Source organism: Peromyscus maniculatus, chromosome 11 (assembly GCF_049852395.1).
Source record: "Peromyscus maniculatus bairdii isolate BWxNUB_F1_BW_parent chromosome 11, HU_Pman_BW_mat_3.1, whole genome shotgun sequence".
Classification (NCBI taxonomy): domain Eukaryota; kingdom Metazoa; phylum Chordata; class Mammalia; order Rodentia; family Cricetidae; genus Peromyscus; species Peromyscus maniculatus.
Window position 1 is genome coordinate 90,314,534 of NC_134862.1, and position 14,103 is coordinate 90,328,636.

Below are 14,103 nucleotides of genomic sequence, written 5' to 3' on the forward strand. Positions count from 1 at the left end.
AGTCGTCTTTTTTTTTTGGTTTTTTTTTTTTTTTTTTTGGTTTTTTCGAGACAGGGTTTCTCTGTGTAGCTTTGTGCCTTTCCTGGAACTCACTTGGTAGCCCAGGCTGAGCCAAACACATCCCTATGTGGTTTCTCTGTCGTTGTCCTACTAATAAATATGAAGGGACCTGTGTGTTTTGAGGGCCTACATCCATGCCTGGACATAGTAAGTCCTCAATAAATAGTTGGGTGAGTGAAATATAGAACAATCAGTAAAATTGTGTAAGACATGTAAATGAGTATTCCCATGTATATGTAATCTTTTTTATCCTGGAATTCCTATGCCTCTTGGATCCACTCCATTGCGTGTACATTGCCTTTTATTAATCTCTTGAGGCTGTTTTGTTTGAGATAGGGTCTCACTGATGTCACCCCAGGCTGGTGCTCACATTTGTGATCCTCTCTCCTTAGCCTCGTACGATTTAACACCAGGCTTGGCAAATAACAGGGTTTTAAAACACTGAATCATGTCACAGGCTGTGAAAATCAAAAATGGAAGTTCCCCTTTCAAACTCTCAGATTCTACTATTCACAGCCATGGGTATCTCCCCCAACTGGGCTCTGCTATGGGCTGCCAGAGGTCTAATCTGAAATGAGAGGGGTCCACTGCCCCCCCCCCCACGCTTGGGCACTTCCGGTACCCACTCGGTCCCACGTTTGCCCCAGCTCCCGCCCCTAGCAACCACTGCGTGAGTGGCCTGCAGGCCTGCGGCTCTTTAGGTCTTGGCTCCCTGAGGCACGAGGCACTTGACCGTTAGCGAGATGGGGCTGGAGCTGTAGGCGCTGACCCCTGGCCCTGGGTGCTCCTGGGGTGTGCAGTGCTGAGGCAGGAGGAGAAAGAGGAAGAAGAGGAGGAGGAGGAGGAGGCCTTCACTGCCACAGCCCACGAGGTAAACGGGCATCTGACCTGGGCCTCTTTGTGCCCGGGCTCCTTGGGAATTATCCTCACAGGCGTCCCGTCGTCTTCTTCAGAGCAGGAGTTTCCTAGTTGCTTCTGATCAACTGGGCGGTAGTGAACCATCCCCGGACTGAGATTTTAAAGTTTGTTTTTCCCAGTCATACATAAATGATGCCTGTGCTCTCAGAGAAGCCTTACCGCGGTCTGACATCATCATGCACCCGCTGGTTTGTGCTAGCTCGCGTCTCTGATACTGTGGTACAACATCTCCCAAAAGTAACCTGGGGAAGGAAAGGGTTTTTTTGGCTTACATATATATCATGGCGAGACACCAAGGCAGGAGCCTGCAGGCGGGAACTGAAGCGGAGACCATGGAGGAGCCCTGGCTTGTCCCTCAAGACTTGTTCCTCTTCCTCTCTTCTGCAGCCCAGGCCCTCCTGCCTAGGGATGGCTCTGCTCACAGTGGTCCCCAGCCTTTTAGGGATGTCCTGCAGCAGTTGGCAGTCAAGAAAATGCCCCCACATAGATCCCCAGGACAGTCCAATGGGAGAAGTTCCTCTTCTGAGATTCCCCCTCCCCCGGGTGTCGAGTTCACAACGGGAGTTAACTGTGACAGGGTTTATGTGCACAGATATCACATGGTTTCTGTACTATTTACCTCAGACACTATAAATTCTGGCTCAGTACCCTGGGACACAGTAGTTGTGTGGTGATAAAGGCAACAAATGAAATAATCCTCTGCGCATGCCCAGCAAAGACAGCCATTGTAGACAGGCTGCTCAGTGTTTGGCCTGTGGAAAACTCAAGCTTTGCTTTTGGGAACGTTCTGGAATTTTTTTGCCTAGTTCTCAAGGGCTAGAACTGCAGGTTTGTAGCATAGCACAGCTACACCCCCACCCCACCCCACCCCAGTCTTCCTCCTCCCCCTCTTCCTCCTCCTCTTCTCTTCCTATATAGACTCTTTTCACAGGCTAGATAAACACCCTTACTACTGAGCTATATCTACAGCCCTCAATTTCTTGATTTTCCAGATAATATTTCCAGATAATGCAAAGATCTTTAAAACACCTTAGTCTGGATCATTTCCTTCCTGACCTCTATGATGTTATTATTTTGTACGTTAATTACATATTTCTCCCTCCTCCTCCCGCCCCTTCTCTCCCCTCCCCGGTTCTTATTACATCACCAAGGTTGGGCTTTAATTCCCAGTCTTCCCGCCTCACCCTCGTGGGTGCTAGAATTACAAGTACGCACCATTGTGCCCAACTACATCTCACTTGTGTGTGTATGTTATCCTGTTTGTGGAGCAGGGTGGAGGGGTGGGGGCAGTACACGTGTGTGTACATCCATGTGGAGGTCAGGGGACTAACTGCTTGTTCCCCATTCTAGCTCTTGTTTAAGACAAGTCTTCTCATTGGCTCGGAAGCTTACCAAGAAGGCAGGGCACACTGTCCAATGAGCTCCAGGGACCCACCTGCTTAGTTCAGTTTTACTTCATGCATTACTTCAATTTGTTACATGCCAACCTTTATTTCGTGATCTATGCATCTGAGATTGCATCAATTAACTCCTCACTAGAAAATTGTATATAATTTATGCGTTTACATTTTATCTGATGCTCCCTCCTTCCAAGTTTCCATTGTTCATATTATCATTTTGGTTCTGTGGGTGGATTCCATAATACCTTACATAGGGACAATTTTGTGTGTAGTCTGGGAATTGAAGCCAGGACCTTGAGCATCCTACTCTACTATTAAACAGTATACCTAGCCTCTTAATGTATTTAAACTTATTGTTCTATTTATGAGCCTTTGATGGTGTTTATTGGCCTTTACATATGAAAGATAATATTATGTGTCACTTATCCGTCTCCCATTCCCTCTACCTCCCTTTCTCCCTTTCTTGATTATTTTATTAGTGTTTATACTATACTTTCTATACTAGTATTTAGATTTTTGCTATTGAAATAAAGGCATAGAAATAAGGTTCAGCTCTACAGTCTAAGGCTCAGAGTTGTTTGACTCAGTTCTATATTTAATATACCTAATAATCTATTACTTTCTTCATTCCCAAGTTTTCCCCCTTCTGATCTGCATTGATGGGAATTATTATCATTCATATATGTATATATATATATATATATATATATATATATATATATATATCATATTACATATATTTTACAAGAAAGGCTTGTGGGTGATATCTTTCCTGAGTTTTACTTGATTGAAAATGTTACAATATTGCTTAAATGAAAATTTGGTTTTGTATAAAATTCTTAAGTTGTTTTTCCCTGAAGAAATGTTCTGACATTTAAATGTTGCCATGGAGATGCACGAGGTTTCCTTGATAAGTTTCATACTTGTCTGATCAAAAGCTGGGGGAAAATACCACTTTTACACTTTAATTAATACCAAGATTAAGCAACATGTTTCTTTTGCTTATTAAATATTTAGTGATTTTGATGAGAGCGTAAAGAGATGTCACTCCAAAGTCACAGCAGTTGGAGTAGCACACTGCTCTTCTGAAGGGGCTGGCAAACGGCTGCCCACAGGCAGGCTCTGGCCTGCACCTGCGTTGATGTGGCTCTCTGCAAAGTGACAGTGAATATTCTGAAGCCCATTTGGTGACTCGTGTCACTAATTTTTAATGCCAGTTAAGTGAAATGCTATCTGCCTTATAGTAGCAGGAGTATATAAAAATATGTAAAACAGAAGAAGAAGCGGGGGCCGGGGTGGCTCATGTCATTAACCGCAGCATGCAGGAAGCAGGGGCAAGTGGGTTTCTGTGACTTCAAGGCCAGCCAGGACTACATAGTGAGACCTTGGCTCAAAAAAAAAAAAAAAAAGTCTGTGCTCAATTAGTAGAATTTGTTACATTTTTATCAATAAGACATTTACAGAAACTTCTTTTTTCTTATACTTAAATATATATTTAAATAATATGCCCAATTTTGTCTCTTTGTCCACAAAGCTAAAAATACTTACTTTGGTCTGTTTCTGGAAAACTTACCAATTCCTGCTCTGTCACAGGTGCAGAAAGACCTTGGTTGGAGGATGGTTCTAACCCAGCCCCCGCCTCACCCCGCCCCTGGCTCACCCAGCCCCCGCCTCTCGGGGTCTATTTCTTTATCTATTTTGAGATCCCTCAGGTCAGTCTCTTTATCTTATTTTAAGATGTGGCCCTGACATCAAATCCTTCAGTTCTCAGCTGTGGAGGATGGCCCTTCTGTGGTGAATTTTGGTACTTTTTAGGTCTCAACTCAACGTTTTGTATACCCATGTCTAGTCATGGCATAGACTGTCCTGTATTGACACTGTAGATGTCAACTTCATACTCATTAACATTAGCATTTCTAGCATTTCTGTCTCAGTGAGGACTATTCTTGTCTTACTTGATTTACCTGAAGGACAGCTTGTTAGCTAAGACCCTTTCTATCTTACATTGGTTTCTAGGCTTAAATTCTTGACTTTAGTTACAGAATACTTCCCTACATTATCACCTTCTGGGTCTTGCTAGACTTTCCTTAGTAATCAAAAAGACGTACCCTGTTTCCTCTCTCTGCTCCTCCTTTTCACCGAGTGTGTGTGTGTGTGTGTGTGTGTGTGTGTGTGTGTTCTACAAGCTAAGCACATATTCTTCTACTGAGTTACTTGCACATTCAGCACAAGATTCCCTTTTCCATATTTCACCCCCTCCCTTTTGTTCTTTTACTATCTGCAGCCGAATGGTAGTATCTGGAAGTGACCTTTTGGTCTTTAGTAAATTCTGAAGTTATTTCAGTAGCTCGAGTCACTGCTGTGTTGACCTTCATCAGGTCTTTTTGGTCCTAAGACGTACAATTGTCAGCAGGGATGTAATGAAAACCAAAGTCGGGATGTAAATAAACCCACCAGCATGAGTAAGGAGAAGTGGTCTTGGAGAGGGATTTGGGGGACCTGGAGATTTATCACAAGAGGTAACTAGCTTAGTGCACATCTGGACGCGATGCTGTGTTCAAGAAATGCTTGCAGTTTGGAATATTATGCTAAGCCTTCGGAGAAGTTGACAACTCTGTCTGCAGGTTTGGATATCAATACGAATAGTTCTCAACTTGTCTTATATTAAAAATCCAACGTGGTTTTGTTTTTCAGAGTCAGTTATTTCAGAGTTTCACTTAGAAAACTAGATGGAGACATATATACCCATTGACCTGACAGTTCGAAAACCAGATGCAGATAAGAAGGAACACAAGCCACGACAAAGGTAAAAATGAGCTATAGTAAAAAGAGGTTTGGTTGCTTGTTTTTCTAGAGGAAAATTTCAATACTGTAGAGCTCCTGGGAAGCCATGGTGGGGCTGTAGCTCAGTTGATAGAGTGCTTGCTTATCTACCCTGTGTGAAACCCAGGCTCAATGCCCAGCATTACCTGGCTGTGGTAGCACTTGACCAATACGCTGGAGGTAAAGGCAAAAGGGTCAGAACTTCCAGATTATTTTTGGTTGCATATTGAGTTTAAGTCCAGTCTAGGCTGCATGAGACTTCACCTCAACAAACAAACAACCTTAAAATGTCATGAGTGGAGGGGGACAGTGGGGGGAAGTGAGAACAAGTTATAGTGACACATATGTATGAAAAACACCGTGATGAAATCTATTAGCTTGTCCTCTCACCTAAAAGTTAATTTCAAACTGTCATGTAAAGATTTATTGAGGGTTCTGGATTTCAGAAAACCTTGGAGTGACCCAGGTAATACCTTCTTGGGTTGATCTTACCCCGATCTCACCTTATGTCTTCTCGGGTAGCCCCAGTCCACTGCTGAATAATTACATTATTAAAGATAATCAGTGCATGACCATGAGGAAGGTTTCATAATATGAGGGAAATTAAAAAAAAATCAAAGAAGCATGGAAGAAACAGACTATGTGGATGTAGAAGTTCAGCAACAATCTCAAAGCTCTCATAAGACAACCAGAGAAATGAGAAATAGTCAACTTTTACAAGTTAAAAATACCTAACATTTGTAGAAAAAGAAATAGCTCTTGGAAATTAAAAATATAGTGTCAAGTCAGGCATGGTGGAGGCGCACCTTTAATCCCAGCACTCAGGAGTCTGAGGCAGAAGGATCTAAATAAATAAATAAATAAATAAATAAATAAATAAATAAATAAATAAATACCATAATATCAGAAATAGAGTTGAGTTAGGAAGTAGGAGAGGAAGGAAATACATAGTTAACAAAATAAAATGGTCTCAATAAATCTAAAGTATGTTTCTAATAACAATAAACAAAAAAGTTCTAAGTAAAAGGCAAAAGATATGTACAATTTGAAGGGAAACTAGTTAAAAGTAGTTTAAAATAATTTTGAAAATGTCAAATTAGATATAGCTAAAATGCATGTTACGGAAACATCCTGGAAAGTATAAGAACATACCAACAGATGAAAAAGAAAAGGATGAGAAAACATGTAAAGACATTATTGTAGTATCAAAAGAAAATATTATCTGCTAGACAAGAAGTCTCTAAAGTAAAAGTGAAGATGAATAAACTATAACTTTATGATTTAAACATTGACTTCAAAGCCAGGCACAGTGGCGTGTGCTTATCATCCCAGAGCTTGGGAGGCAGAGGCAGGAGGATTGTCCCGAAACAGAGGCCAGCCTGATCTGCATAGTGAGACTCTGTCTCAACACACACACACACACACACACACACACACCAATTATGTGGGCAACAGCTGTTGCAAACGCAAATAGGTCTATTTGAAGCAAAAACTGACAAAATAAAGGAAAAATTGGCAAATTTACCATTTTATTAAGTTATTCTCTTTAGCTGACAGACCAGGCATCAAAGCTAATGATAATATAGAAGACAGAAACAACCAAGTTAGCATCCTTATTTTAAAGTAGACAGCGACACAGGATTAGTTGTTGCCCACCCCCCACCCCCCATAACTGCAGGATACAAATGCTCTACCACATTATGTGGAACAATTACAAAGTGAGCATAGAAAGTCATGATCATTTTAACAAAGTTTCAAAAGTTTAATACATGTGATACACTAATTATGTCAGTAACAAATTGTAGCTAGAGTTTTCCTGCCTTGCCCACAGTCAGGACAAATCTCTGTCACCCGCCAGTCCCACAGCCGCTCAGACCCAACCAAGTAAACACAGAGACTTATATTGCTTACAAACTGTATGGCTTCTTGCTAACTGTTCTTTTATCTTAAATTAACCATTTCCATAAATTTATACCTTGCCACGTGGCTGGTGGCTTACTGGCGTCTTTACATGCTGCTGGTCATGGCGGCGGCTGCAGCGTCTCTCCCTGCCTTCCTGTTCTTTTATTTCTCCTCTCTGTTAGTCCCGCCTATACTTCCTGCCTAGCCACGACCAATCAGGTTTTATTTATTGACCAATCAGAGCAACTTGACATACAGACCATCCCCCAGTACAGCCAAGTGCAGACCATCTCAAACACCTGCACTCAGGCCCATGGTCCTAATCATCCTCTATGCAAACCTGCTGGGTAACGCCACAAGGAACCCAAGAAGGGCTCCCACAGGACATACATTAACATCCCACAGCACTTCCCCTTTTCTTTTTTTTAAAAAGGAAGGTTTTAACTTTTACACATCTCCAAAGCCAGCTTGGTATATTTGGGAATTTGGGCGTAGCTTCTCTTACTATTCCTGCTGGAGGGGAGCGCTGTATCTTATGGGGACACAAAGAATATTTAAGGATCATGGAGTAGTCCGTGAGGCTGTATCGTCTGAGCCAGTTGCCTTGAAACAATTCTGGATGTTGAATCATCTGGGCCATGGTGTCATCAGAGACCTTTCAGGTGGTCTTGGCTGGTCAAACCTGATGTATCTTAATCTGGAACAAATCCATAGCCTCTGGCTTTCTGTAGAAACAAAAGCAGAGTCTCCTTTCCAAAGCAAAACATCCTTAGACATAAATTTCAAAATTGAAATACCTTTAAAATATACACATTGATTTAACTGAGCAGTCTTTACAATCAAATGTCTTTCTGCAGTTAAAAATCCCAAAGACAATATAATCCAGACTCTCTGTGTGATATCCATCTTTACATGGCTTATTTTTTATATTACTTTTACTTTCTCTTTAAAGACTTTATTATTTTAAAACTTTCTATTTCTTTATATAACTGTCTATGTTCCTTTTCCTCTCTCTTCCAAGCCTATGTACATTTTTACACACATTGTAAAGCATTTAAAGTCTTGTTCCATCTGAATCTGTCTTATTGTGAATCTATTGCTTTAAACTGCAGCATTTGTAAGATGGAAACAGCGCTATGGCTGCTGGCTCCGCCCACCTCAGCTTCCCAACATGGCGGTGGTACGTTTACCGCCAGCTCTGGGAGCTATCATGAGTCTATGCTTTTATCCAAGCAGCGTGTAGCCCAGAAACCTTTTTTGTTTTGTAACTAGCAAAGGCTAAATCCACCACGCAGCTTAATGTGCCACTTGCAGAGGCCTCATTTCCGCCTTACTGCAGGTTAAGCGCACACGCCAGGAACCCGCCAGTAACTCAAACCGGCAGCTGCCGCTCATTTGAGAGAGATAATTAGGAACTGTTTTTAGCTCCGTTTTAGAATCTTTTTTCTCAGGTTTTAGGTGGAAACTCTTGCCCCACGTTGGGTGCCAACAAATTAACTAGGAAAAACCCCAAACAATTAGAAATTATCCATTAAAAAAAAGCACTCTCCTGAAAATAAAATCCAAAAGCCATCTTGTGAGGATGGAGTGGAGGTGTTAACTAATGGCCCTCTGACAGTTACATGTTCATAAGAAGGTGGGTAGATGGGATCAGAGCCTGCCCCTCATATCCTATTCTTCTTTCATGAATTAAGACATGAATAATGCTAATATACTAAGGCATGAATTAAAAGATTGTGAAAAGCAAAACTTTAACATGTTTTTCTAATGCTTTTAGAGTTTTGTAATCACCTTGAGTAAGGATGGATTTCCTAAAAATGCAAAACAAACCATAATGGCCAAGATAGGTCAGTTCCATCGAAGCTAAGACTTTGTTTATTACAGTATCTTAAAAAATGTGGAAGTCAAAGTCTACTATAAAAAGTGACCAAGGATTACTGTCCAAAGTTCATAAATAATAGACAAAAGATTACAGGTAGATGTTTCAATGAAGAGGCAACTTTTAAAGACGTTTATAACAAAATGGGGACTTAGAAAGTGCTCAGAAGGGAAGGCTATAAATATAAAAACACCTAATAACATGCCACCAATCCGTTCACAGGAGCTGTGCCTGTGTGCTCTTGACCTCTGCTTTCTTTCTCGTGTTATTAATTGTTTAATGCGGCAGTAGGCCTGTTTCTCCCGACCTGAGAAATATGTTCAAGGCTTTACAGGACCCCAGATTTCCTGTGTCTTCTAAGTTTGTCTACTGTATAAGTCAGTTGTACTCACTGAGTTTTGGATTCTATTATGAAGTCTTTGCCAACTTTTATAGTCAATATGGATGGGCTGTTTGTTGTACTTTCCCTGGAGGAAGGCAATGAAGGAGGGGTACGGCATTTCAGATCATTGTCTCTGCCACTAGCCTAATGGGTGACATTCCTTCAGCTTCAAAAATTAAGTCAAGTTTTAAACTTTCAGTAATAATGTATAATATTATTTTATGCTAAAACCTGTTAGACCCATTTAGCATTAATTATTTTATGTAAATGTTTAGTTTTGCTTTTCAAATATCTAACAGAACACTGCTGGAAAGGATAGATTGATGTCGTTATAAAGCACAGAGCAAACGCTAATCTTGAATTACAGTGTCGGCCATGTCGTGTGTTAAACCAAAGACTCTGTTAGTTAGAGCTGTGGGTTTGAGACCGTGTGCAGCCTTTCTTCTTCTTCTCACTATTCTTTTGTCGTCTTAGACGTTTAAGACCTAGAGACCAAAGGTGCAAAGATGACACGTCATCAGAGAGCCAACCGGCCAAGGTCCCGGCGAAGAGAATGTCCTCCGAGTCCGTGAAAACAGAGGGAGCAGAGGGCATCTACGAAGATTACTATCCAGGCATGGCCTTTACATGTTCTTCAGCTGTAGCCCTTCCTTAACTAGGAGCTTTGGTGTCCACCTAGTTCCATGAGGTACAGCAGGTGGAAAGGCCTCCAAATGTGAAACCGCTTCTTAAAAGCATCATACTCTAAATACTGATACAGATAATGATAAAAATGACAGGAATGCCCCCGGCACCACCAAGGATGCCTGATGTCTCTAATCTTTTCATAGTGTGATCACCATGAACTGTAAGACCTTAAAATGCAACAGTATTTTCTTAAGTCTTCACTGCTTCCTGAGTGTTGTCTCTCTCTGTCTCTCTGTCTCTGTCTCTGTCTCTGTCTCTCTCTCCCTCCCCCTCCCCAACTCATAACTACTAGTATCCTGATTGCTCTGCATGCCCCCCTTTTTCAGCTCTCTGTCTCTCTCTCTTTCCCTCCCTCCCTCCCTCCCTCCCCCCCCCCCCCGACTCATAACTACTAGTATCCTGATTGCTCTGCATACCCCCCTTTTTCAGTCCTCCTTTGTCTTTGTTCAAATTCTACCATACCCAGTGTGTCAGTTTTTGACCACTCTGTTCTCTGTGTAGCTCTTCATGTCCCCAGTTTATAAACTCGGGCCTGTCTGCAGTACTGGCCTCCAGAGAGCTTCGCTGTAGAGTGCCTCCCTGCTGTGTCCTCTAGAACTAGTCGGTCCTCAGGTATCTTCTCCCAGGACTTCCTTCCCACTGGCAGCCCACTGAGCACGTGGAGGTGCTGTGTGAACAGCCTTCTCTAAAAACAAATCCACATGCAGAAGCCTCTTGAGCGGTCACCACTACAGACAGCGAGTTCCAGGACAGGCTCCAAAGCTACACAGAGAAACATTCTCTCTCTCTCTCTCTCTCTCTCTCTCTCTCTCTCTCTCTCTCTCTCTCTCTCTCATGACCTAGATAAGATGGAACTACAATCAATTTGAACAATATCAAGCAAGAAACACATACTAAAATCCAGAGAAGTCTAGAGCGTAGGTAAATGGTATGTTACAAAGATCATCTCAAAAGGTATCCTATCCTAAAGAACCTAAATCTAATAATTAATATGTTCTATCTAAGATATTATATATATACTAAGTTGTAACTATAACTGCTAGTCTTCAATCCCATCAAAGACCTGAGAAGGAATATAATGGTACCTGAGAAATGGTAGATGGATGCAAGCAACTTTCGGGAATCTTGCAAGAGTAGACAGAGACAGCTGGCAGCCTGGACAGTCACCTAATGTTTCTTAACATTGTTGGTGCATTCAAATTGGCTACAGGCCTAGAGTATTTGACAGATTATTTTCAGAAGCAGGAATTCTGAAAGACCATCTTACCCTGTCTTGGCAGAGTACAGTGGTAGCTTTCCTTGTGTTCCGCTTGTCCTGAAAGGACAGCATTCGTACTGTCAGCAGTCGAGGCAAGGGCAGTTCTTTGCCCAGTAAGCCATTTTGTGCCACATTCTCCAGCTACATAGGTTGTTTCCAGGTTTTGGATATTATGAATAGTGCTGCTATGAACATAGATGAGCATGTATCTTTGTGGTTTAATTGAGCCTTGCTTGGGTATATGCCCAAGAGTGGTGTGGCTGGGTCTTGAGGTAGATTGATTCCCAATTTTCTGAGAAACCGCCATACTGAACCACAATGGATGTATAAGTTTGCACTCCCACCAGTAGTGGAGGAGTGTTCCCTTTGCTCCACATCCTCTCCAACATTGACTGTCATTGGTGTTTTTGATCATAGCTATTCTGATAGGTGTAAGTTGGTATCTCAGAGTCGTTTTGATTTGCATTTCTCTGATGACTAAGGATGCTGAGCATTTCCTTAAATGACTTTCAGCCATTTGAGATTCTTCTTTTGCGAATTCTCTGTTTAGCTCCTTAGCCCATTTTTTAACTGGATTTTTCAGTATTTTGATGTCTACTTTCTTGAGTTCTTTATATACTTTGGAGATCAGTCCTCTGTCAGATGTGGGGTTGGTGAAGGTCTTTTCCCATTCTGTAGGCTGTCTTTTTGTCTTATTGACCATGTCTTTTGCCCTACAAAAGTTTCTCAGTTTCAAGAGGTCCCATTTATTAATTGTTGCTCTCAGTGTCTGTGCTGCTGGTGTTATATTTAGGAAGTGGTCTCCTGTGCCAATGCGTTCAAGAGTACTTCCTACTTTCTCTTCTATCAAGTTCAGTGTAACTGGATTTATGTTGAGGTCTTTGATTCACTTGGACTTGAGTTTTGTGCATGGTGACAGATATGGATCTATTTGTAATCTTTTACATGCTGACATACAGTTATGCCAGCACCATTTGTTGAAGATACTTTCTTTTTTCCATTGTATAGTTTTGACTTCTTTGTCAAAAATCAGGTGTTCATGTGTGTGGATTAATGTCAGGGTCTTCAATTCGATTCCATTGGTCTGTATGTCAGTTAAAAAATACTTTTTAAGACTGTGTCATAGATATTTTCTATAGTTGCTTAAATGTTAGTGGTTTAGATGTAGAAATTTGAGGAGATCTGGGATGTAACAGAAGGGCATAGCATCAAGCAAGTGTCAGTTTAGGAATATTGAAATGGAGAAGGCGATCTCTGTAGAGCCAAAGTTACAAGTTAACTGAGTGACCAAGCAATTGGATTCTAGTGAAATGCTGGAGTGTATGATGTAGCAAAAAGCCAAGAACTTGAAAAGAGTAGGATTTTATTTTTATTTTTAAAGGGCACAAATTGTTTTGGAAGTGGTGAGTAGGGAGTGATAAGGAAAACAAACCCACTTTCCAATCTGGGCTCCATGGAGCATGAGACTATAAACAGCTGCCGTTTGAGAGTCCTTAGGGAAGGACTACAGCGTACAACTCTGTCTCCTTTAGCCAGTCCAGGGAAGCCGACATCCTCTCATTGTCCATCACCTGAGCAATGCTTTGCTGTCCTGTGGTTTCTTCTGCCTTAACTTCTCATCCTCCTCCAAAATTCAAAGCCTCGCCATCTCTCGCCATCTGATTGCGTCTCTCAGCATCTGGAACGGATGAGCTCAGGCATCTCCTCTGAGCAGACAAGTCCCTAAGGGGGACTAAAGGCGACAGTGGCACTTGATGAGATGCAATGGTCTCATCTACACTCACTTGCTTTGTTTGTAGTTAGGGTGTTTTGTCACTGACTCGGTTCTAGCTCAGTGCCTTTGCTGCAGAGGTAGTTGTTAAACGTGAAAGAACAAATAAAATGGCTTCTAAAGAGTCCTCTTGCCACCAGTTCCCTCGGTCTTCATATGTAGCCCACCATAAGTAAGTCCTAGAAATACGAGCAATACCCTTCTTACCCTTCTGCATTCGTATTTAAATATATTCTGTATGGGTCCCAAGTTAAAGTTAATCAAAAGATGTCTTTCCTGCGAGTGTTCACTCATACTCTAAAGTTGTGCTCTATTGATAAAATGGTCACACAGAGCAGTCAACATCCACCTTAGCAAGGACTGTAATGGTATTGACTAACGTCATCCTTACAAGTGCCTACCGGTCTTACTGTATGTAGCCAGGGGTGGAGTGTGGAAGAGAAGAATGAGGTCATTATGAAAAGTTGTCACTGTCATTAGCCTCTATTCCAAGAGGCTCCCACACCTCCCTGGCCCACATGGCGGCCTCATTGTTAAGAACACCCTCTAGACAAGGGCAGGGGCTGTTTGTATCCCTCCCACACTTTACCTCCTCCTTTCAAAGGGAGGGAAGGGAAGGCAGGCATGCTACTTGCAAAGGAAAACAGCTACAAGAGTAGCGCGTTCTCCTGTGAACCCAGGCGCCTTGGCTCAGCATGTGCCCCTAGTACCTCATGTAATAACTGAGTATATTGCTTGGTATGTGAAATTACTATGGTGTTATTAGAGCTCATAGTAGATACTCAGTTCATAATGCTTTTCCTCGCAGGTTACCTTGAAGAAAAGTTCGGTCAACAATGTTTATTGGCTTCAAAATCAGTTGTCCCCGAGAGAAGGAAATCAAAAGAAAAAGAGGAACAAAGTTTTACTCATACAAAAGCGAAGAAAGCCCGCTTTAAATTGTATGACAGGGCAGGTATGCTGCAGGCCTGCCCCATACTATGGGAAGCAATGCATGCTTGCAAGCTTTCCATGCTTTCCATG

At 41.9% G+C, this 14,103-nt stretch overlaps 1 protein-coding gene across 4 annotated transcripts in view; it reads left to right on the top strand.

The window, feature by feature from the left end:
* The first annotated feature begins 725 nt into the window (after window positions 1–725).
* The window catches only part of Dnah14 (dynein axonemal heavy chain 14), a 226,721-nt gene continuing 213,343 nt past the window's right edge, over window positions 726–14,103 (top strand). For 3 of the 4 annotated variants that reach the window (XR_013043464.1, XM_042258740.2, XM_076548104.1), the window contains exons 1-4: window positions 726–931; window positions 5,073–5,184; window positions 9,839–9,978; window positions 13,889–14,035. Coding sequence is in view for 3 of the 4 variants with exons in the window: in XM_042258740.2 (XP_042114674.1) it covers window positions 5,108–5,184; window positions 9,839–9,978; window positions 13,889–14,035 (364 nt within the window). In the remaining variant the exon portion in view is untranslated. Of the gene's footprint in view, window positions 932–1,783; window positions 1,807–5,072; window positions 5,185–9,838; window positions 9,979–13,888; window positions 14,036–14,103 lie in introns of those variants that run through there. The other variant, XM_076548103.1, reaches the window with a different exon arrangement.